Source organism: Oncorhynchus masou, chromosome 1 (assembly GCF_036934945.1).
Source record: "Oncorhynchus masou masou isolate Uvic2021 chromosome 1, UVic_Omas_1.1, whole genome shotgun sequence".
NCBI lineage: Eukaryota > Metazoa > Chordata > Actinopteri > Salmoniformes > Salmonidae > Oncorhynchus > Oncorhynchus masou.
In genome coordinates, this window is record NC_088212.1 from 56,969,674 (window position 1) to 56,994,543 (window position 24,870).

The 24,870-nt window shown below is 40.8% G+C and overlaps 1 protein-coding gene across 7 annotated transcripts; it reads left to right on the forward strand.

Moving 5' to 3' along the window:
• Positions 1-43: 43 nt before the first annotated feature.
• Positions 44-24,668, forward strand: LOC135546570 (oxysterols receptor LXR-alpha-like). Of its 7 annotated transcripts, XM_064975136.1 has the most exons (12): positions 665-1,035; positions 6,435-6,604; positions 11,154-11,375; positions 13,127-13,210; positions 15,110-15,349; positions 15,652-15,918; positions 16,172-16,374; positions 16,703-16,882; positions 17,175-17,274; positions 19,640-19,768; positions 21,012-21,106; positions 21,748-24,668. In XM_064975136.1, exons 4-12 carry the CDS (start codon positions 13,168-13,170, stop codon positions 21,892-21,894), a joined length of 1,404 nt encoding a protein of 467 aa, XP_064831208.1. In that variant the 5' UTR covers positions 665-1,035; positions 6,435-6,604; positions 11,154-11,375; positions 13,127-13,167; the 3' UTR covers positions 21,895-24,668. The 7 variants fall into 7 exon arrangements, with proteins under 7 accessions (XP_064831223.1, XP_064831228.1, XP_064831208.1 ...); XM_064975151.1 differs by lacking the exons at positions 665-1,035; positions 6,435-6,604 and adding an exon at positions 44-109; XM_064975119.1 differs by lacking the exon at positions 6,435-6,604 and having other exon boundaries at positions 665-1,058.
• Positions 24,669-24,870: the final 202 nt, after the last annotated feature.

Here is a 24,870-nt window from a genome sequence, read left to right on the forward strand (position 1 = left end):
TGTAAGTGTGTACTCGTTAGACGGCACCAGCAGTGTCCAATTAATTTGAGGGTTTGTCTTTTAGGTGTTTGGACTGAAGCCATTGTTTCCTTTTGATTTAACCAGGCAAGTAAGTTAAGAACAAATTCTTATTTACAATGACTGCCTACCGTGGGTTAACTGACTTATTCAGGGGCAGAACGTCATATTAAACTAATATTTTTCTATGGCTTTCGGTAGCCAAAGTAATGCTCCTTTTCGCCGCCTGGAGGATGAGCATGGTTCCAGACCACCATGACCTCTGTGATCTAACATGGAAATACATTCTTTGACCGTGTTTTCTTTCTGCTCTGCTTTTCGTATGTATATTTTGATGTGTATTGTCTGTAATTTGTCACCCAGGGCTCATCTGTAGAAGAGACATTGGTCTCAGTATGACTCCCTGATAAAATAAAGGTTTAACAAATTAAATAAAACCATGGCAGGAATGATATCGTTTGCTAAAGTCCCCACATATTCCAGAAATACTACCGCGTTCAGAACAACTGGGAGCTTGGAACTCGGAAATAACCGACTTCAGTGCGTTCAAAACAACTTGGAACTCGGAAAAAAACTAACTTGGATTTGAACGGTCCGAAATTTGAACCGTCTTCCAACTTGGAATTCCAACTCCAGAACTCGGGCCTCTTTCTTATATATCCACATGAAGATCACCGCGGTCACAATTTGACCTCGTAGTTTTCCGAGTTCACAGTTGTTTTGAATGCAGCATACATTGCGATCCCTCTTCAAAATGGAGTGAGTTTATAAATTGTCGTCGTGCTATCGATCAGAAGGTTTTGGACAAGACCGGGGCTGGTGCAGTTAAATATGTGGCATTCGTAATAATGCATTTTTGTTGTGTTTAGCTATGTGTCAACTCTGACAAATCTTTGCGTCGGTTGAAATTTATTTAGGCCTAGCTCTACCCATTTCCTGCTCAAGTCACATGATTGAATACACCAACCGTGCAGCAGGACTTCGTGGGATCTGTCTGGCTAGTCGCTACGAAACGGGGTAACTATCGGTTACAAACTCAGGCAAGCCACCAATTCTGACCTTTTTGTGTTGCTTAGGATAATTTGTCTTGTGATGCCAGTTTAGACATGATACAGTTGTCTTTTTCGGTCTACTGAAATAGCTAGCTGACGAACTTGGTAGCTAGAATCCACCACCAGCCAGAGTTAGCCCTTGAGCCTTAGTTAACGTTAGCGTGCTAAGCCTGTCTGTATTCGTTTACCGAACGAGCTAACATTAGCTAGTAAGCTCTTTTCTAATTAACTAGCAATAGAAAAACAGCGCATGACGAGCCACAGAAGACGTCTAACAGCTGAAATGTGAAGTGTTTGTCAAGTTTAAATGAGTTGTGCCTAGCTTGCTGCGTTAACAACTTGCTAACTACTAGTAGTTACCTAGCTAACGCTACCTATTTAGCCAGTTAACGTCAACATTACTGATGTCATCAGAAAACAATCTAGTTTGCTGGCGGTTAGCTAACTAATGTTAGCTATCTAACTACCCCAATGATCGTGATGACTTGATTGCGAAATCGTACGTTGGGATCTTGACATATATTGCAACAGAACTTCAATAGCAGGACAGTGTTGTCACATAAGTTAGCGAGGTACAATTTTATAGGTACATTTTAGCCGTTTTAAACAGACGCCCAGAGCGATTTACAAGAGCAATTAAGGCACATCGGCGGATTGTTCACCTAGCCGGTTCGGGGATTCGAACAAGGTCGCTGTGCTACCCTGCCGTTAATTTTGACATCAAAGATGATGGTGACTAATGGAGCACACTTTTCAGACAGAATTCTTACAAATGAGATTAGTTGTGTTTTTGAACATAGGTTGTTCAAATGTGTTTGATTAGCTAGCAGATTGTAACGGGCGAACAATGTTATGTTCCATTAGCCTTTATTTAACTAGTTAAAAACATTATTAATTTCATGGAACAGTGCCTTGTTAAATGCGGAACAACAGATTTTTACATTGTCAGCTCGGGGATTTGATCTTGCAACCTTTTGGTTACTAGTCCAACGCTCTAACCACTAGGCTACCTGCCGCCCCACACTGTGTGTGGAGGAAATAAAGGCACAGCACAGCACACCAACATCAAAACCTCAACCCAACTGTAAATGATTGTAGAGGGAGCATCATGGTTTGGGGCTGCTTTGCTGCCTCGGGGCCTGGACAGCTTGCTGTCATTGCCCGATAAATGAATTCCCAAGTTTATCAAGACATTTTGCAGGAGAATGTTAGGTTATCTGAAGCTCAACAGAAGTAGGTGACTCAACAGGACGACAACAACCCAAAACACAGAAGCAAATCAACAACAGAATGGCTTCAACAGAAGGAAATACACCTTCTGGAGTTGCCCGGTCAGAGGTACTGTTTGGTTTAACACAGTTAAACCAAGTTTTTAAATCAACCGTAACTTGGTGACACTAACTTCATTTTCGATTTGGCCAAACACTTATCTTGTAAAATGTCTGTCTAGTTGCAGGTGGTTCATTTGAATTTAGAAAATGCTCTGTTATTAAAATAAATGTTTTGCTCCATGAAGTAATCCAACAATGTGTAGGCTGCCATCTTTTCCATTTTAAAATCTAATCTCAAATTTTATTGATCACATACACATATTTAGCAGATGTTATTGCGGGCGTAGTGACATGTGTTCCTAGCTCCAACAGTGCAGTAATATATAACAATTAACAACAATACACACATCTCAAATTAAATAAGGGAATTCAGAAATGTATAAATATTAGGATGAGCAATGTCGGCGTGGCATTGACTAAAAGTAGAGTTGATGACAGTTTACATGAACGAAATGAGTAAAGCGGTATGTAAACATTATTAAAGTGACCAGTGGTTCTATGTATATAGGGCAGCAGCCTCTAAGGAGCAGGGTTGAGTAACGGGGTGGTAGCTGGCTCGTGATGGCTATTTAACAGTGATGGCACTGATAGAAGCTTTTTTTTTTTTAGTCTCGGTCCCGGCTTTGATGCACAGGTAAGTTGCTCGCTGGCATTAAACGTATCTTATAAAAAACAATCAATCACTAGTTAACTACACATGGTTGATATTACTAGTTTATCTAGCTTGTCCTGCGTTGCATAAAATCGATGCAACGCTGGGGGATGATTTAACAAAAGCACATTTGTGAAAAAAGCACACTCGTTGCATGACTACCTAACCATAAACACCAAGCCTTTCTTAAAATCAATACACAGACGTATATATTTTTAAACCTGCATATTTGGCTAAAAGAAATCCAGGTTAGCAAGCAATATTAACAAGGTGAAATTGTCACTTCTCTTGCATTCATTGCACACAGTGTCAGGGTGTATGCAACAGTTTGGGCCGCCTGGCTCGTTGCGAACTAATTTGCCAGAGTTTTACGTAATTATTTACATTTACATTTAAGTCATTTAGCAGACGCTCTTATTATGACATAACATTGAAGGTTGTATAATGTAACATGAATATTTAGACTTAGGGATGCCACCCGTCAGATAAAATATAGAACGGTTCCGTATTTCACTGAAAGAATAAACGTTTTGTTTTGGAAATGATAGTTTCCGGAATCGACCATATTAATGACCTAAGGCTCGTATTTCTGTGTGTTGTTATGTTATGAAAGTCTATGATTTGATAGAGAAGTCTGACTGAGCGATGGTATGCACAAGCAGGCTAGTAAGCATTCATTCAAACAGCACTTTCGTGCGTTTGACAGCAGCTCTTCCCTGTGCTTCAAGCATTGCGATGTTTATGACTTCAAGCCTATCAACTCCCGAGATTAGACTGATGTGAAATACTAGCTAGCGGGGTGAGCGCTAATAGCGTTTCAAACGTCACTCGCTAAGAGACTTGGAGTGGTTGTTCCCCTTGCTCTGCATGGGTAACGCTGCTTCGAGGATGTTTGTTGTCGATGTGTTCCTGGTTCGAGCCCAGGTAGCGGCGAGGAGAGGGATGGAAGCTATACTGTTACACTGGCAATACTAAAGTGCCTATAAGAACATCCAATAGTCAAAGGTATGTGAAATATACAAATGGTATAGAGAGAAATAGTCCTATAATTCCTGTAATAACTACAACCTAAAACCTCTTACCTGGGAATATTGAAGACTCATGTTAAGAGGAACCACCAGCTTTCATATGTTCTGAGCAATACTGCAAATGTATTGCTATTTGAGGTTCCAAATATATTGCTCAATATACACTATATTAACAAAAGTATGTGGACAGCCCTTGAAATTAGTGTATTTGGCCATTTCAACCCCACCCGTTGCCGACGTGTATAAAAATCGAGCACACAACCATGCGATCTCCATACACAAAAATTGTCAGAAGAATGGCTTTACGGAAGAGCTCAGTGACTTTTAATGTGGCACAGTCATAGAAAGCCACCTTTCCAACAAGTCAGTTCGTCAAATTTCTGCACTGCTAGATCTGTCCCGGTCAACTCGAAGTGCTGTTATTGTGAATTGGGAAGGTCTAGGAGCAACAACGGTTCAGCTGCGAAGTGTTATGTTATAATAAAGTCTATGATTTGATAGAGCAGTCTGACTGAGCGACGGTAGGTAGCAGCAGGCTCGTAAGCATTCATTCAAACCGCACTTTTGTGGGTTTTGCCAGCAGCTCTTCGCAAGCACAGCGCTGTTTATGACTTCAAGCCTATCAGCCTAATGGCTGGTGTAATCGATGTGAAATGGCTAGCTAGTTAGCGGGGTGCGCGCTAATAGCGTTTCAAACGTAACTCGTTCTGAGACTTGGAGAAGTTATTCCCCTTGCTCTGCAAGGGCTGCGGCTTTTGGGGAGCGATGGGTAACACTTCGAGTGTGGCTGTTGTTGATGTGTTCCTGGTTCGAGCCCAGGTAGGGGCGAGAAGAGGGACGGAAGCTATACTCTTACACTGTTAATACTAAAGTGCCTATAAGAACATCCAATAGTCAAAGGTATATGAAATACAAATGATTTAGAAAGAAATAATCCTATAAATACTATATTAACTACAACCTAAAACCTCTTACCTTGGGATATTGAAGTCTCATGTTCTGAGCAAGGAACTGAAACGTTAGCTTTCTTACATGACGCATATCAGTTTACTTCTCCAACACTTTGTTGACCATTGACCATGTTTCATTATTTATGAGGCTAAATTGATTTCATTGATGTATTATATTAAGTTAAAATAAGTGTTCATTCAGTATTGTTGTAATTGTCATTATTATTTTTAAAAAATGTCCGGTTAATCGGTATCAGCTTTTTTGGGGGTCCTCCAATAATCGGTATCGGCGTTGAAAATCATAATCGGTCAACCTCTAGTGTCTACCCCTTCTATAAGATTATAGCGGTCCGGGAACAAACGTTAGAGATGCATGCCGCCACCTACTGTAGTGTAGTCAATCACAGCTTAGAGACTAAATTAATAAAGAAACATTAAGAGAAACTAAACCCTCTTACCTAATCCTGTACTACTAAGAAAATAAGAGCCCAGCTAACTTCTAACAAACCCTCCCCCAAATCCCTTCCATCCCTGTCCAACCTCAATAACCATACACATCAATCTTTCCCTCTCTTCCACATACCGGTTTATATAGAACAATACATAAACGCATGCTTCACATGGCAGGTAGCGTAGTGGTTAGAGCGTTGGGCCTGTAAACGAAAGGTTGCTGGCTCGAATCCCAGAGCTGGCAAGGTAAAAATCTGTCCTGCCCCTGAACAAGGCAGTTAACTGTTCCTAGGCCTTCATTGAAAAAAATAATTTGTTCTTAACTGACTTGCCTTGTTAAATAAAGGTAAAAAATAAAAAATACACTCCAGTGGGTCCACCCCAAAGTGCAGTATGCCATTATGACACTCACCTGTCTCGCTCAATGACAGAATATTTTAAATAGACAAGATGGCGACGTACACATTGTTGGATTTCTTCATGAAGGAAAACATGGAGTTCTTTTAATAACTGAATTTAGGAAATGCTCCAACGAACCACTTGCAACTGGACACTGACTTTTTTAGAAGATGGTGTATTCAGACCCCTTCACCTTTTCCACGTTTTGTTAAGTAACAGCCTAAAATTTATTTTTCTTCCCCCTCATCAATCTACACACACTACCTCATAATGACAAAGCAAAAACGTGTCACATTTACAAAAGTATTCAGACCTTTTACTCAGTACTTCATTGAAACACCTTTGGTAGCGATTGCAGCCTCGAGGCTTATTGGGTATGACGCTACAAGCTTGGCACACCTTTTTTGGGGAGTTTCTCTCATTCTTCTCTGCTGATCTTTAAGCTCTATCAGGTCTCACCAGAGATGTTAAAGTCCGGGCTCTGCCTGGGCCACTCAAGGACATTCAGAAACCTGTCCTGAAGCACTCTTGTGTTGTCTTGGCTGTGTGTTTAGCGTCATTGTCCTGTTGGAAGATGAACCGTCACCCCAGTCTGAGGACCTGAGCATCCTGGAGCAGATTTTCATCAAGGATCCTGACTAGTCTCCCAGTCCCTGTTGCTGAAAAACATCCCCACAGCATGATGGTGCCAAGTTTCCTCCAGACGTGACGTTTGGCAATCAGGGTAAAGAGTCAATCTTGGTTTCAGCAGACCATAAATCTTGTTTCTCATGGTCTGAGAGCCCTTTGTGCCTTTTGGAAAACCAAGTGGGCTGTCGTGCCTTTCACTGAGTAGCTTCCATCTGGCCACTCTACCATAAAGTCCTGATTTGGTGGAGTGCTGCAGAGATGGTTCTCCCATCTCCACCAAAGAACTCTGGAGCTCTGTCAGCATGACCATCGGGTTCTTGGCCACCTCCCTGACCAAGGCTCTTCTCCCCCGATTGCTCAGTTTGGCTGGGCGATCAGCTCCAGGAAGAGCCTTGGTGGTTCCTAACTTCTTCCATTTAAGAATGGAGGCCACTGTTTTCTTTGTGACCTTCAATGCTGCAGAAATGGTTTGGTACCCTTCCCCAGATCTGTGCCATGACACAATCCTGTCTCGAAGCTCTACAGACGATTCCTTCGACCTCACAGCTTGGTTTTTGCTCTGACATGCACTGTCAACTGTGGGACCTTTTATATAGACCGGTGTGCCTTTCCAAATCATGTCCAGTCAATTGAATTTACCACAGGTGGACTCCAATGAAGTTGTAGAAATATCTGAAGGATGATAAATGGTAACAGCATGGACCTGAGCTCAGTTTACAGTCTCGTGGAAATAGATCTGAATACTTAACAGAAATACCTTATTTACATAATACTTTTGTAAAAATGTCATCTGTTTTTGCTTTGTCATTATGGGGTATTGTGTGTAGATTGCACATTATTCATTTAATCCATTTTAGAATAAGGCTGTAACGTAGCAAAATGTTGGAAAAAGGGAAGTGTTCTGAATATTTTCACAATGCACTGTACATGTTTGGCCAACTTGAGAATGAGGATAGTATCGTTATGGTTGGTCAAAAGTTCTCTGTGCTACTCCAAACAGTACCTATACGGTAACTGATAATTGAGCATCACATTATCCCTTTACTAGCTAGCAAAGCTAGTGGTTGTGTCCGTGTCCAATTCTACCTGTGTGTGTGGGAAATTTTATTCAATGTTACTTTTCTTTCCTCAGTGGGTCAACAGAGGCTAAACTCATAGGAATAGAATGACTAGTTCTCTACCTTAAATTCCCTAAAATGTGATTTTTGGATAGTCAATCTGCTAACGTTACTGTATCTTCCTTTCACACACTGTTTTCGGTGCTGAGTATGGAGTACTTTTGCTTAACCAGTAGAGTTACATCTGCTGATGTGACGTTCAGGAGAAAAATAAAAGTTACACCCAATTTGCTTACTGGCACTAGATGATCTACTGTGAGGGAGCTCGGTCTTCTGCTGCCTTTTACTGTGAGGTTGTACGTGCTCACATGCATGCTCCATCAAAGGAGGTACTGAAACTTGGGCATTAGCAACATTTTGTATTTTTATTAATGCTTTGAATGGTATCATCACCATTGTTCAGTAACAATCCCATGTTTACAAGTGAGGGGATCGTTCCATATAGTTCTCATGACAGGCTTAGAATAAAGTACAGAATAAAATAGGTTAAAGGGCATATTCCTAACTTCCTACCTCAATGTCCACTCCCTCAAGCCATGGGAATAAATTCATAATCTATTATGACCAAAAGGATATCTTTCAGGTTTTTGAATTAGGCCTCTTCAGGAATTAGTGGGTGTATATCATGAATTAAGGGGAAATCTGCATCCATTTTTTTTAAAGATTTTAAAATGTATTGTGAATGCCTCCTATGATGTAAATTCTACCTGTCTTTGAGAACAGTAGCACTCATTCCCTGGACAAAGGTACCTGACAAGCTCAACAGAGCATTGGACTTGAGTGAGGTGACTTTAGGTAGATGGTTACATATTACAATATTTCAATAATGTTTGTGAAAATACTACTTCATTAGTTCTTTGGAGTTCTGTACTTTACTATGTAATTATTTGAAAAAATGTTTTTCTCCCCAATTTTGTGATATTGGTAGTTAGTCTTGTCCCATCGCTGCAACTCCCATACGGACTCAGTAAAGGTCAAGAGCCGTGCATCCTCCGAAACATGACCTGCCAAACTGCACTGCTTCTTGACACAATGTCCTCTAAACCCGGAAGCCAGCCGCACCAATATGTTGGCGGAAACACTGTACAGCTGGCGACGAAGTCGGTGTGCATGTGCCCGGCCAACCACAAGGAGTCGCTAGAGCGTGATTGGACAAGGACATCCCAGCCTGCCAAACCCTCCCCTAACCCGGACGACGCTGGGCCAATTGTGCGCCGCCTTGTGGGTCTCCTGGTCACGGCCGGCTGTGATACAGACCCGGGTTTGATCCTAGGCTGTGGCGAGAGCCCTAAATTGTGTAGACACATTTGAGGTGTTGGCAGCTGCGAAGGCTATTCTCGTTGAGCGTGGCGACATACTGTTAACGTTTTATCCACTCCCTGTCCTTCGCTGTTGTAATCTGGGAAGACGCAGTGTTCTCAAACTGGAGGTTTAAACTAGTTCCTGGCTACGTCTCACAAAAGCACAGTTCAAATTTGCCAATTTAGATTAGAATTGATTTACAACGTGTTTTGTTTTAACGGAATAGCCTGAAATGTGTTTTTCAGCTCAGATTTACTCACGGCATAGGCCTGCAACCCGGCATAGCCTATACAGTGGGGCAAAAAAGTATTTAGTCAGCCACCAATTGTGCAAGTTCTCCCACTTAAAGATGAGAGGCCTGTAATTTATCATAGGTACACTTCAACTATGACAGACCTTATGAGAAAAAAAATCCAGAAAATCACATTGTAGGATTTTTTAAATGAATTTATTTGCAAATTATGGTGGAAAATAAGTATTTGGTCAATAACAAAAGTTTCTCAATACTTTGTTATATACCCCTTGTTGGCAATGACAGAGGTCAAACGTTTTCTGTAAGTCTTCACAAGGTTTTCACACATTGTTGCTGGTATTTTGGCCCATTCCTCCATGCAGATCTCCTCTAGAGCAGTGATGTTTTGGGGCTGTTGCTGTGCAACACGGACTTTCAACTCCCTCCAAAGATTTTCTATGGGGTTGAGATCTGGAGACTGGCTATGCCACTCCAGGACGTTGAAATGCTTCTTACGAAGCCACTCCTTCGTTGCCCGGGCGGTGTGTTTGGGATCATTGTCATGCTGAAAGATCCAGCCACGTCTCATCTTCAATGCCCTTGCTGATGGAAGGAGGTTTTTCACTCAATCTCACGATACATGGCCCCATTCATTCTTTCCTTTAAACGGATAGGTCGTCCTGGTCCCTTTGCAGAAAAACAGCCCCAAAGCATGACGTTTCCACCCCCATGCTTCACAGTAGGTATGGTGTTCTTTGGATGCAACTCGGCATTCTTTGTCCTCCAAACACGACGAGTTTAGTTTTTACCAAAAAGTTCTGTTTTGGTTTCATCTGACCATATGACATTCTCCCAATCTTCTTCTGGATCATCCAAATGCTCTCTAGCAAACTTCCGACTGGCCTGGACATGTACTGGCTTAAGCAGGGGGACACGTCTGGCACTGCAGGATTTGAGTCCCTGGCGGCATAGTGTGTTACTGATGGTAGGCTTTGTTACTTTAGTCCCAGCTCTCTGCAGGTCATTCACTAGGTCCCCCCGTGTGGTTCTGGGATTTTTGCTCACCGTTCTTGTGATCATTTTGACCCCACGGGGTGAGATCTTGCGTGGAGCCCCAGATCGAGGGAGATCATCAGTGGTCTTGTATGTCTTCCATTTCCTAATAATTGCTCCCACAGTTGATTTCTTCAAACCAAGCTGCTTACCTATTGCAGATTGTCTTCCCAGCCTGGTGCAGGTCTACAATTTTGTTTCTGGTGTCCTTTGACTGGTCTTTGGTCTTCGCCATAGTGGAGTTTGGAGTGTGACTGGTTGTGGACAGGTGTATTTTATACTGATAACAAGTTCAAACAGGTGCCACTAATACAGGTAACAGGTGGAGGACAGAGGAGCCTCTTAAGAAGTTACAGGTCTGTGAGAGCCAGAAATCTTGCTTGTTTGTAGGTGACCAAATACTTATTTTCCACCATAATTTGCAAATAAATTCATTTAAAATCCTACAATGTGATTTGCTGGATTTGTTTTCTCATTTTGTCTGTCATAGTTGAAGTGTACCTATGATGAAAATTACAGGCCTCATCTTTTTAAGTGGGAGAACTTGCACAATTGGTGGCTGACTAAATACTTTTTTTGTCCCACTGTAGGCCTAGTGTTTTTTTTATTTTGTAAATATATTTTTTATATTAATTTGGGTTCACATTGAGGATAGACCTGAGGTCCCCGTACCAAACGGTTCCGTACAAATAGTCTACTGTTACACCCTAACTTGTGATTTGTTAGCTCTGTTAACTAGCCTACTTTAGGCCCCTTTTTTGTTGTGTTTGTGAGAAGTGGCTGGTTAGATACACTCCAAGAGGAAAAGACTTGAGCAGCAACAAGGCCCTATGGGGATTTCAGAGCCATGCAAATGACCGATAGTTACCTCTCCTGTGTTCCCGTTTTCACCCTGCCTCCCCTCACTCCCTCTTTCTGTTTCTCTCTGACTCCCACAGAGTGTTGACAAGCAGAAGGGTTTGTTTCTCTGAAGATATTATTCTCGTAAAACTTCCACGTGACCGAGGACAGAGGGATTTAGTATTTTTTGTTGTTGAGTGGAACACACAAGCCTGTCCTTTCAAAGCTGTTCATCTGTCAATGCCAGGGTAGCAGCCACATTGAATGAGGTTTCAGTCTCACATGGGCAAGATGGACCGATCATAACAATTACTTCAAAGGTATGTTGAACACCAGATGCCCAATTCAACGGTCCCTCTGGTAAATCTCCTAAACACACTGACACACAATACTTGTGCCGCTCAAACGAGTAACAGGTCTATGCTACGTCTGTTTTATTTTTAAAATATTTTTTATTATGCCTACATTTGCCAAAATGTTTAATTGAATCAATGTCAATGCTCATATCTGAAGATAGGGCAGACGGCAATCAACTAAAAGTGTTAAAAATCTTAGTAATTTGCAGACGCTCTTATACATAGTGATTTACAGGAGCAATTACAGTTAAGTGCCTTGCTCAAGGGCACATCAACAGAGCCTAATCGGCTCTGGGATTCAAACCAGCAAACTTTCGGTTACTTGCCCAACGCTTTTAATCTAGGCCACCTGCCGTCCTGATTTTTTCTTAGTTGATCATGTTTGCACAATGCTGATGAAGGAAAAATACTGGCGTTTTTGTTGCAGGTACAGCCAACTAGTGCAAACTTTAAATTTGTCAAAATTATACAATGTCGCAATCATTAGTTTTGGGGCTATACAGTTTGTTTACTTACTTTACTCTAATGTTTGTAAACAACGTAAGCTTTGGGTTCTGATGGGGACAATTGAACTAAACTCATGAGGCATTTATGTTCTTAAAGAATTAGTTGGTATCAATGGTTCTACAAATAGAGTACAATTCTCATCCCTTTGGTATTTTAATTTTGTTAGATTAAATGAAGCGTCCTTTAATAAAGACCACATGGAACATTCTATATATATTTATGAATAAATACAGCATTTTTGTAATGTTTTTCAGACTTCTAGGAAGATTTCAACCCACTTAACCTCAGTCTCCTAATTTTCAACATCACTAAAGCCCTAGTTATGGGCAGTTCCACAGTAATGGAGACCCTTAAAATGGATACCAATCAAAAAAAGGTCTACTTTTAAGAATTGACCCAGAACTTTTTATAAAAACACATTTACTCAACTGTGCAGATGCAAAGTTTGGTAGCAGAATTTCAGTAACAAGTCATCACGTTTTCCTAAAAATGTTAAATAACTGCGCCAAATTAAGATTCAAAGATGTCTGCAGAAAAAATGGGGTGACAACTGACATGACATGTTGAACATCTCAGTTGGTTTTCAGTTAGTTATTGAACTACATTAAGTGAAGTGGATTTACACCTGGTAACAGAATTGTGCTAATACCAGAGATTCCTACGTGGCCCATTTTTATATTAGGCTGGTGGTAATATTGGGCTATATCAGCTAACCCGGGTAGACTTAGTTTGAAAGAGGAGTTGGGGCGAAATAAAGGAGAGTGGACACTTTTTGACTTAAGCTACATTTTGCATAAGTTGTGGCGGCAGGTAGCCTAGCGGTTAGAGTTGGGCCAGTAACCGAAAGGTTGTTGGTTCGAATCCCCGAGCCTTCAAGGTGAACCTGTCTGTGCCCTTGATAAGAGCATCTACTAAATGTGAACTGGATGATTTTCAAGCAGTGTGAAATCTATTTCCAGTCAGTGTTGGAGTCTATTTAAACTATAGCCTGTCATATTTAGGAAGTTAAAGACTAGTGCTCTGCTTCTGCATCCTATATAGCCTAGTCTACAGGCTATTTAATTGAGAACACACGTAGAGGCGCACTTGATCTGGCACACTTTCTACTTTTTCACTTCTTTATGGCATTTTCCTTTACATAAAGTATGGTCTTTTGTGTCTATTGGCTCTTATATTAGTTATATGATATTATTTTATTACCCCCCCAGGTGCAGATTTGATTTCGTAATGACAAGCTGCTGTGCAGAAGATGTCCACACTGTCTGCGACTGATATCACAGATGTTGGTCATGGTAAGAGAGCCCCATGTTTTAGTCATGACCTGACTGAGTCCTTGAACTGTTGATGTGAATTTACATTATCTCCCATTCATCAGCTGGGTTCTCAGTCGACCCCGCGTGTCATTACACTGATTGGGAGCATTGACATTGTAGGTCACTCCACAAAGTACACTACAGAATTGTAATCATTTTGACGATTTTAGATAATTATTTAAGAATACAGATGAAAACAACTTGAGCAGGCTTAGTCTCGTATTGAAAATATTAAATGTTTAAATAAATGAAATGGCTTAGTAAGATTACTTTCTTACCTTTTCATAATCTAAAACCCATCCGTTTCAGGGATGTGAAGTATTACTATTGTTTGTTTTCAACCTCCTAGAACCAATAGTGTAACAGGAAGACATTGCTGTTTGTGTACATTGTCGTAGAACCTAGCGTTGCCAGCCGATCGGCAGTAAAACATCTACTTTATAGCTTCATGTTGTTTACAACTACAGATAGGCCTATATCATTGGCATTTAGGACTGTTTTCAGGTGGAATTGTTGCATGTTGTCAGAGCCCATTTAGGCCTAAAAGGGAACTTCTCACAATCTTGTGACTTTTAGTATTAGAACTGAGTGTCATATGTGGCCATGTATGATTTCAAAAGTAAAGCCACAGTAAAGTGGTATAACATCTAAATTTGTAGGTTGTCCACCCACTCTGCCCACAGTGGGCGAAATGTTTTCTTATGTTATAAAATATATTTTACAGAGATCAATATTCTTGTTCCGAATCGTTCAGTGTGATCTTTCTCTAGCATATCATTTAACGTTATATCCAAAAAGTCAGATTTCGTAACCTAATACATCCCATAATAAGCACCGGGCTCTGTTGACATAGCTGTTCAGGTTTCCCTTAACTTTTTAGGATAAAAAATATTGTGGTTGTTTCCACGGGACGCAAAAAGCTAAATTAGCATGACACGAGCAGAATTACATTTTAAAATATTAAGCCTGGTATGCGCTCGGTTGACATTTCAGGCATGCGCTTGTTTTTGTAATAAAAGTGAGACGGTCAGGAAGACAGTTGCCTTAATTATTGCACAGAGGGGAGGAGGGGGCTCTTTTTATTCAGTCACCCTTATTCTGCCCATCCTACAAGGGTAAAACATTTATTGGAGTTTTGAAGATTATTTACAACCAGCGATTCTCAACTGAAAGTTTTGAATGGGTCGTGGGTAAAATACAATAATACTCCAGTCTGAATTTAAACCAGGTATGTGGAATGTTAATGTACTTTTTCACACTTGTTTTTCTGATGTATGAACTCACTACTGTAAGTCGTTTTCAATGCAGCGCTAATTAGTGCTATTTTTGGTAGATCTGTGGTCTCAAACCAGTGAGGTTATCAAGAATATGGGCATCATTTTATTATTGACATTGAAAGAGGTGGAAAGGATGAGCCCTTGTCATATAATTGCTACATTTGCTATCAATATAGCATAAAAAAATAGTTTTCCAGATTGTATTCTGGTGACTCTTTTTTTTTGTTTTTTTTTGTGATGTGAATATTGGGTTGCTACTGAGACAACCTGGTTCAATTTGGGTCCTGAGGCAAAACCAGTTGACAACCACTGATCTACACAATTTACATTATTTTACCCATTGGTCAAAATATGTGTTTTTGATTGGACACCCTACAATGTGTGTTTCTATTTATTTGTTTTACCTTTTTATGTAACTAGGCAAGTCAGTTAAGAACAAATTCTTATTTTCAATGACGGACGAGGAGAAGTGGGTTAACTGCCTTTTTCAGGGGCAGAGCGACAGATTTTTAAATTGTCGGCTCGGGGATTCGATCTTGCAACCTTTCGGTTCCTAGTCCAACGCTCAAACCACGAGGCTATCTGCCGCCCCGTATCACAGGTGAGGTGTTTGACGGGGACCCAGAGCTGCAGCTGGACTGCCTCTGCAGTGGTGACGACCGCAGCAGTGCAGAAATGAAGCATGAGGGCAACCTCCTCCCCCTGGAACCACCTGACCATGCAGGGTTTTCCAGCTCCCCCCAGAAAAGGCCTCCCTCACTAGCTGAGGATAGCAGCCCATTGCCCATGGAGCCCAGTGACATCAAGGCCGACCCCGCCGGCAGCATGCCTGCCAACACAGGTGCGCATGTTTTTGCATTTTGGTTTGATTTAACCTTTTGTTTATCTATAAATTCCCATTTGAGTTCAAGAGACCTATTTTGTGAGGGAGACCTGACACCTGTGTTCAGTAACGTCATCAAACCAGTCGGACTGGTCCAAGCATCAGGCTAATCTGTCTCATTTTATATATTTAGAATACATACCTATATTTTCCCAGATAGTTCCATATATTATATTGACAGTACATGTATGCATTTACTGTTTTCTCTGATATCTGCATATCATCTATTGATAGTACATATATTTTATATATTTCCACAGAGGGCCAGCCGGTGAAGAGGAAGAAGGGTCCAGCCCCCAAGATGCTGGGAAACGAGGTGTGCAGCGTGTGCGGGGACAAGGCCTCAGGCTTCCACTACAACGTGCTGAGCTGCGAGGGCTGCAAGGGCTTCTTCCGGCGCAGCGTCATCAAGAGTGCCCAGTATTCGTGCAAGAACAACGGCCGCTGTGAGATGGACATGTACATGCGCCGCAAGTGCCAGCAATGCCGGCTGCGCAAGTGCCGTGAAGCGGGCATGCTGGAGCAATGTGAGTTGTGGTTGCCACTGTTCCTTTTTATATATATATATATATCACACCTTTAGCTTCGGCAATACCTGTGCTTTTTTTGGGACCTTTTCCTTAGATCTGTCGGGAAATGTAGGATTTTTTCAAAATAACAAACAGAAGATGCTTCTATAAAAAGCTGAAGTACATCATTGAAATTTACCTCCCAAACTATGGTAGTACTTATTTTTCCTACTTTTCATTACTGTGCTGATTGTGTTCCTGGCACCCACAGGCGTTCTCTCAGAGGAGCAGATCCGAGTGAAAAAGATGAAGAAGAACGAGGAAGAGACTGCACGCACGTCTGCCGTGGTGACCCCCACCCCGGTGCCAGAGGTGGTCCCGCTGGCGCCCGAGCAGTTGGAGATGATCGAGAAACTGGTGGCCATGCAGAAGCAGTGCAACAAGCGCTCGTTCATCGACCGGCCCAAAGTCACGGTGATTGTCTGAGTGTCCCAATCCTTTGACGCCACAGGGCAAACTACAAACATATGTTATGCTTAGATATCTTAAACAGTTTGGATTGATTGACAGTTGCACTAATGTAAGAATTGGTATGAAATCGTCATCTTGATGTGGAATACAACATTTCTACATTCCACAATATTTACACACCACCTCCATGTTCAAAGACATGTTAGCCAAGAATACTGCAAATATATTCTTACTGTTGAATTTTGGACAAATTAACTGTCATCCAGACAATTTTTGGTAGTTCAGCAGCTTTGAGCACATGGTGAAATTCTTTTTCTCATCTAATTTCCAGCCGTGGCCCCAATGTCAGGACCCTCAGAACAGGGAGGTGCGGCAGCAGCGCTTTGCCCACTTCACTGAGCTGGCCATCATGTCGGTCCAGGAGATAGTGGACTTTGCCAAGCAGTTGCCTGGCTTCTTAGAGCTCACCAGAGAGGACCAGATTGCCCTGCTGAAGACCTCAACCATTGAGGTGAGTTTTTCTAGTGTATTGCTCTTTCCCCTCATATTCTCCCAGGTTTGTTAAAGTGGTAAATATAGTAATACCAAATGCCGGCTTGATATTGTCTTTCGCCTATTAAAACCCCCCCCACAAAAAAAACACTTGTAGTCAAGACCACTGGGAGGGGGGAATCATGTCTGGCTCAATAGCATTATGTTGGTTTTCAGGATCACATATCTCAATATGTCAAGTAGATTATCTACTTTGCAGGATGTTTCACACTTGATCCCCAGTCACTGAGATGTGCCTTGTTTTTTGGCAGATCATGCTGCTGGAGACATCGCGGAGATACAACCCTGCCATTGAGAGCATCACGTTCCTGAAGGACTTCAGTTATAACAAGGAGGATTTTGCCAAAGCAGGTACAGCATCATATTTTGTTTGTCTGAGATGTTCATGGTCTACATTCAAGCTGCAATCAGTCAAAAACAAGCTGCTCGCCTTCAACTCCCTTTTGTTCTGTACCCCATACTCCAGGGGCTCCCACCCTTTTTCCCCCAGGGTCTCCTTTTTAACATAAATTACTTTTATTTTTTTGAAGGTCATTTCCTGCAATTCCATGTAGTTTAAGAAGATCCATGACACATTTTAGGTAGGCTATTTGATGAGGATAATAATGGATAAGGAAAATTAAGTCTATACCAGTCTTCCCAAAAATGTTATTCCGCTTAAATGTTTTTATTATAATTTATGAACCCTCAATCTTAAAAATAAAAAGGTGAATAGATCAATTGAAAGCGACAGTCACACAAGATTACTTTGACTTTACTTTAGGTCGTAGCTCAGCTTCTGATTGTCATGGAGACAAACCAAATATATCCCCATGTGCATCAGTCGTGTCTTTATCTGACATTTTACCACTTAATCATTTTTTTTTTTATATATACAGTACCAGTGAAAAGTTTGGACACCTACTCATTCAAGGTTTTCATCAGGTCATCACTCGCCTTAGCAAATAGCCTTAGCAAATAGCCTTGGCAAATAGCCCTTACACAGACTGGAGGTGTGTTGGGTCATTGTCCTCTTGAAAAACAAATGATAGTCCCACTAAGAGCAAATCAGATGGGATGGCGTATTGCTACATAATGCTGTGGTAGCCATGCTGGTTAAGTGTGCTTTGAAATCTAAGTAAATCACAGGTAGTGTCACCAGCAAAGGATCATCACACCAACTCCATGCTTCACGGTGGGAACCACACATGCGGATATCACCCGTTCACCTACTCTGCTTCTCACAAAGACATGGAGGTCAAATTTGGACTCCAGACCAAAGGACAGATTTCCACTGGTCTAATGTCCATTGATCGTGTTTCTTGGCCCAAGCAAGTCTTCTTATTATTGGTGTCCTTTAGTAGTGGTTTCAGAAATTTGACCATGAAGGCCTGATTCACAGTCTCCTCTGAACAGTTGATGTTGAGATGTACCTGTTACTTGAACTCAGTGAAGCAGTGGTGGTCCTCATGGGAGCCAGTTTCATAGCGTGTGATGGTTTTTGACTGCACTTGAAGAAACTTTCAAAGTTCTTAATTTTCTGGATTGACTGACCATGTCTTAAAGTAAAGATGGACTGTTTTTTGTTTGCTTATTTGAGCTGTTCTTGCCATAATATGGACTTGGTATTTTACCAAACAGAGATCTTCTGTATACCATCCCTACCTTGTCACAACACAACTGATTGGCTCAAATGCATTAAGAAGGAAACATTCCTCAATTTAACTTAACAAGGCACACCTGTTAATTGAAATGCATTCCACCTCATGAAGCTGGTTGAGAGAATGCGTAGTGTGCAAAGCTGTCAAGGCAAAGGGTGGCAACTTTGAAGAATCTCAAATGTAAAATATTTAGCTTTAACACTTTGGTTAGTACATGATTTCATAGTGTTGATGTCTTCACTATTATTCTACAATGTAGAAAATAGTAAAACATGAAACAAGTTTTGTTTGGTCACGTAGAAAAGTCCTAGTTTTTGAAAAAAGCTTTTTTTCCCACCATTAAAATAATGTAAAATTGATCAGAAATAGTGTAGACATTGTTAATTTTGTAAATGACTATTGTAGCTGGAAACAGCTGATTTTTATTTAAATTTATGGAATATCTACATAGGCGTCCAGAGGCCCATTATCAGCAACCATCACTCCTGTGTTCCAATAGCACGTTGTTAGCTAATCCAAGTTTATAATTTTAAGACTACTTGATCATGAGAACCCTTTTGCAATTATGTTAGCACAGCTGAAAACTGTTGTCCTGATTTTAAAGAAGCTGATGCTCAACTAGTCTAAAGGCCAGTTTTATCGCATTTGTGGGTTCGATTACAGCTCAAAATGGCCAAAAACAAAGACCTTCTCAAATTCGGTGGTATATTCTTGTTCTGAGAAATGAAGGCTATTCCATAGATATTACATAAATCAGCTGTTTCCAGCTACAATAGTCATTTACAACATTAACAATGACTAGACTGTATTTCCGATCAATTTGATGTTTTTGTAATGGACCAAAAAAATTAGCTTTTTTTCAAAAACAAGGGTATTTCTAAGTGACCCCAAACTTTTGAACAGGTATGTATATACACATACACACACCTCCCTCAAATCAAGGAAGATCACGCACACCCCCCCCCAGGAAACTTTGGCGCCACCCCTGCCATACTCTGTAGAGACATTGACCTGTTACCCTTAACCCATATTTGTTTCCCTCTGTCTGTATTTCCCTCTCCTCTCATCCCCCTCAGGGCTGCAGTTGGAGTTTATCAACCCCATTTTTGAGTTCTCCAAGGGCATGAACGACCTGCACCTGGACGAGGCGGAGTATGCTTTGCTCATCGCCATTAACATCTTCTCTGCAGGTCAGAGGTCAAGTGGTATGCTAGTGTGGAACAGAGCCCATATGCAAGGTCCCTTTATTACAAAGGTCTGGACATTGTCGTAATCATTAGGGACTCACGTATGTGGATATTCTGGGCCGATACCAAAATAAAATATTTTCTTTGTAATATCGATTTTTTTTTTTAAATTTTTTTTTTAAAGTTATCGGCCGTTATCAATATTGTCACTGACATATTGTGCATCCCTAGTAATCATATGCGGAAGCGTCCCGAAAACAAACAAATTCATGGGAACAGAGCTGTTTTTATAGATTCTACAGGGTTTCAGGTGAAAATATGACCAGGGGTCAGGAAATTAAGTAATAAGGTGGCTGTAGATATTTTGAAAAACTTTTCAATAAATAGAATGACAGCTAATGATGCAGTGCCTTCAGAAAGTATTCATACCCCATGACCTATTTTAAAATGGACTGAATGTTATCTACATATAATATCCACATAATGACTAAGTGAAAACAAGTTTTTAGCAAATTTATTGAAATATAAAAAACATATCTAATTTCCATAACTATTCACAATACATGTTAGAATCACCTTCGGCAGCGATTTACAGCTGTGAGTGTCTGGGTAAGTCTCTATGAGCTTTGCACACCTGGATTGTACAATATTTGCACATTATTACAATAATTCTTCAAGCTTTGTCAAGTTTGTTGTTCGATCATTGCTAGACAGCCATTTTCAAGTTTTGCCATAGAATTGTAGGCCTATAAGTCAAAACTGTAACTAGGCCACTCAGAAATATTCAGTCATCTTGGTAAGCAACTCCAGTGTATATGTGGCATTTTGTGTTATGCTATTGTCCTGCTGAAAGGTGTATTTGTCTGCCAGTATCTGTTGGAAAGCAGGCTGAACCAGGTTTTCCTGTAGGATTTTGCCTGTGCCTAGCTCTGTTCTGTTTCTTTTTATCCCAAAAAAGTGTGAACACCTTCTGAAGGCACTGCATGCGTTTGCTGAGGAGTTCACTATGTATGTCTATTATCCACTTTGAGTGAATGGTAGCGGCACGGAAAGTTCACCATCAAAGTTATTTTCACCCGCCTCGCTGGTCTCCTTGCCTAAAAGCGAAAGAATTCTAAACAAAGAGTTTGGGATATCAAAATATTAATGTCTTGACCTGGGTACTACAAAGACCTTCCCCATATGTAGGAAGTAATATTCAACAGATATCTATGCATTGTATTGGGTGTAAAACATTCAGCTGTATATGTATGTTTCCCAGACCGGCCCAATGTGCAGGACCATGAACTGGTGGAGCGACTGCAGCAGCCGTATGTGGACGCACTTCGTTCTTACATCATGATAAAGAGACCAAACGTGAGTGTCCTAGTTATATATATGATTTACCTTGTACAAGCCGCCATGTGTAGGTTTTGAGGATTCAGTTGTCACATGCACCCTTGAGTCCGCGTTGAGTTCCGTTTTCAATTCCAGTTGGTGCAGGAAATGTATTGAAATGCAGGTCATGAGTGGGAAAATCCAAATAGAAAGTAATATGAAAATGTTGGGTTTAAAAATACAAAATGTATTGATCCCCACAACTGAATTATGAACAGGGTTAAAATAATCCTTCTTGGGCCTCCCGGGTGGTGCAGTGGTCTAAGGCACTGCATCGCAGTGCTAGCTGTGCCACCAAAGACTCTGGGTTTGAGCCCAGGCTCTGTCGCAGCTGGCCACAACCGGGAGGTCCATGGGGCGACGCACAATTGGCCTTGCATCGTCCGGGTTAGGGAGGGTTTGGCCGGTAAGGATATCCTTGTCTCATCGCGCACTAGCGACTCCTGTGGCGGGCCGGGCGCAGTGCACGCTGACCAGGTCGCTAGGGGCACGGTGTTTCCTCCGACACATCGTCTCTCCTGTACGGGAGTTGTAGCGATGAGACAAGATAGTAACTACTAAAAACAATTGGATATTACGAAATTGGGTAAAAAAACAACAATTATTTCTCTTCCGTCTAGGATCACCTGATGTTTCCACGCATGCTCATGAAGCTGGTCAGCCTCCGCACCCTCAGCAGCGTCCACTCTGAGCAGGTCTTCGCCCTGCGCCTCCAGGACAAGAAGCTCCCGCCGCTGCTGTCTGAAATCTGGGACGTCCACGAGTGACTCCACTGACACCCTCACGGAACTCTGCTGCGCTTCGCAAACGTGTGTACTTGGATGGACATTGGATCTGTCTTTCAAGTGTCGAAAAAAAGACTTGAGAATGAAGCGATGCCTCCAAGGCTAACCAAACACGACGAACCTACAGAACCTACAGATTGGAGGAACTTTTTAAAATTATATATTTTTTTTAATGTCTTCTGTGCAGTTTGGCAGGATATTGATGGCCCTCTGTCCTGCAGACTGGGACACTAATCTCATGGGGGAGGTTGGGGCACAGAAATGGAATGAATATAATTGGTATTTCTATGGGTTGAGGATTGTGCACACCTGATTTCTGTCCCTCGCCCATTCCGTTGTATTAAAGGTGAGACGGCTTGTGGTGAGATTGTGCTGCCATGGTCAGTTTGGCTCAGACTTGCTAGCCAGTGTTAACCATTTAAATCTATTGATATCTGTTGATAGTCAGTCTCGTGATAGACATATCTTTAATGACAATTGCCATGAAGCTTCAATTGCCAAGAAGCTCCACTCTCAGATCCACATCATCGATGATAACCCATAGTGAAAATAAATGGAAAAATACATGTTATAGCCCTGTGTTGCAATGGGATAGGATAGAGGTATTTTAACTGCTGCCCAATGTTAAGAAATGTCTTTTTGGTGTCCACTGTCCAGATGTATATTAGAATGGTAGGTCGCCTGCTTGGTACTGTTGCGATTTTAGCAGTTTAATATTCAGCCATCTGATTTGTTCTCCTCTCGGGGAAGGAACAGGAAAGCAATTCTGATTTGAATTGTTTAAGGTAAAGTGATTGGAAGTGTTGGTATCGTCTACCACTTTCAAGCACAGGGCCCCCCACCAACCGTTTGTAAATGCACTCAAACATTGATTTACATGTACAAAGTATATATTACTATGACAAAATATATATATTTAGTATGCCCACAAGTGAAGACATCCATACAAAACGACTGTACAATCAACACTCACTAACGCACAAGCTAGCGGTGATTTATTTTTAAGCATGACTGGGTATGTCACGGACAAGCTGAGACCTTATACACTGGAACAACTTCAATGCTACGCTTAGCTAAGCTTAGGCTATAGGAGGGGGCACAAAAAAACTGAACTCATCATGCAGTGGCTCGTGGATCTGCTTACCCACAATCTGCCCTGTCTACCTTGCGAGCAAAACATAGTGCTCCTTCCTTAGTGCTCCTCCCGGAATGACAGTGAAGAGAACACATTTTAGTTTTAAAGTCAATTTCCTGCAATTCTACACTTTTTGCCATAGGGCGGAGGCAAATGTTTGCAGTTTTTAATATGGTAACTGATTATCAACCGGTCGGTCATTCGACCATGCTTACTACAAGTTTTGTAAATTAGCTGGCCGCTAGACTGTCTAATTAAGCTGACCTGGGCTAATTGACTGATGCACAACCCAATTTTTTTTTTTAAATTGCACTTTGTCTTTTATTGTAACTCGCAACAGTAAGTTGAGACCCCATCCCTGGTCTAGTCATATGTACTGTCCTCCCCTCCACCAGATCAGCATGATTCAAGACATCGGAGTGGAAACTTTGTCTAAAATGTGCTTTGCATCCCACAATAGTTGGAATATCAAATTAAGTAATTGTGCTCCTTGTGTGGGCAGTACTTTCTTCAAAGGTAACATTTGTGGGTTACACTTTATAACTTCAATGAATAAACCATTGTAAATGTTTAAACGCTTATATACATCTATGAATGTCTACTAATAATGAAATACTTAATAGTTTTAAACTATTTATAAATGGTTATTCGTGAATGTTGTTATTCTTACCCATTTGATTACTAATAAGGCCATTATAACGTTTCACTCGACTAAGCTCTGTTATTCATCTTTTTTTCCCTTCATGTTTCTATCACAGTCCTTTTGTATGATGACGACTTCTCTAATGTGACACTTTTATTAAACAAACGTTCAGAAGGAATTAGAGAAGGAAAGCTTTTTTTGGTTGTGATTTGAGTGACAGTTTTGTCCATTCCTTACCTTACAACTCAAATCAGTGAAATAGAGGAGAGTTGAGGACTCAAGACAAAATGGGGCGATTTATCATAAGTTGCACAATATGTCAAAGTAGCACAGAGATAAAGGAGTAAGATACATTGGGGCAAAAGGTTTTCACACACTTCTACACTATTCAAAGGGTTTGCGCTTCCCTGGGCATGTGTGGAGCCATCTATTTTCAATTACTCTTGAGACCCAAATGTCAAAACCATACAATCATTTTTTTTTTTTTTTCATTCAATATGTGACTCATACCAGTGAATGATTGTCTGCATTGAAATTACATTATTTCAATATTAATAGAAACCTAAGCATTAACACAAGGTATGCAATTTAATGGTATGGAGTCTTGGGTCTAAATTATGTTTTCAGTTGTTTGGAATACACAATGTTCCTTGAAATTATTGTTAATACTGTTGGTAACTGAAAGTTGATTGTAATAGAATTACCGACATTCTGGTGTACAGAACTCATTTAATTCCCTTCTCTACATCTTAAAAGGGTGAAGCTGTAAACAATATTGTCATAAATGCAAACTTATTTGAATGTTTTAACACTTTAGGACCTTCTATATTCTTTTATATGCATAAATTAAAACAGAAATATTGTAGTCTATTGCCAGATAATGTTTCCGAAACACACATTTTCCAGATTTTTGTTCTATTATTATTACAATTTCAAAGTGATTTAAGCTCATACAACATTAATAAATTGTAATTGTTCCTAGTTTTTTTTCAATATGCTGCTTTTAAATATTTCAACACTAGGTGAAAGAAATGAGTTATTTCTCTTAAATGTAGCACGGCCAGTAAACCGGTCTTGGGAATTTATTCACCCACACTTGTTTATTTGGTGTTCTGTGGTCAAATAGCAAAATAACTGTTGACTGCTCTATTTATACTTTTTTTTTTTTTAAATCAGAAGC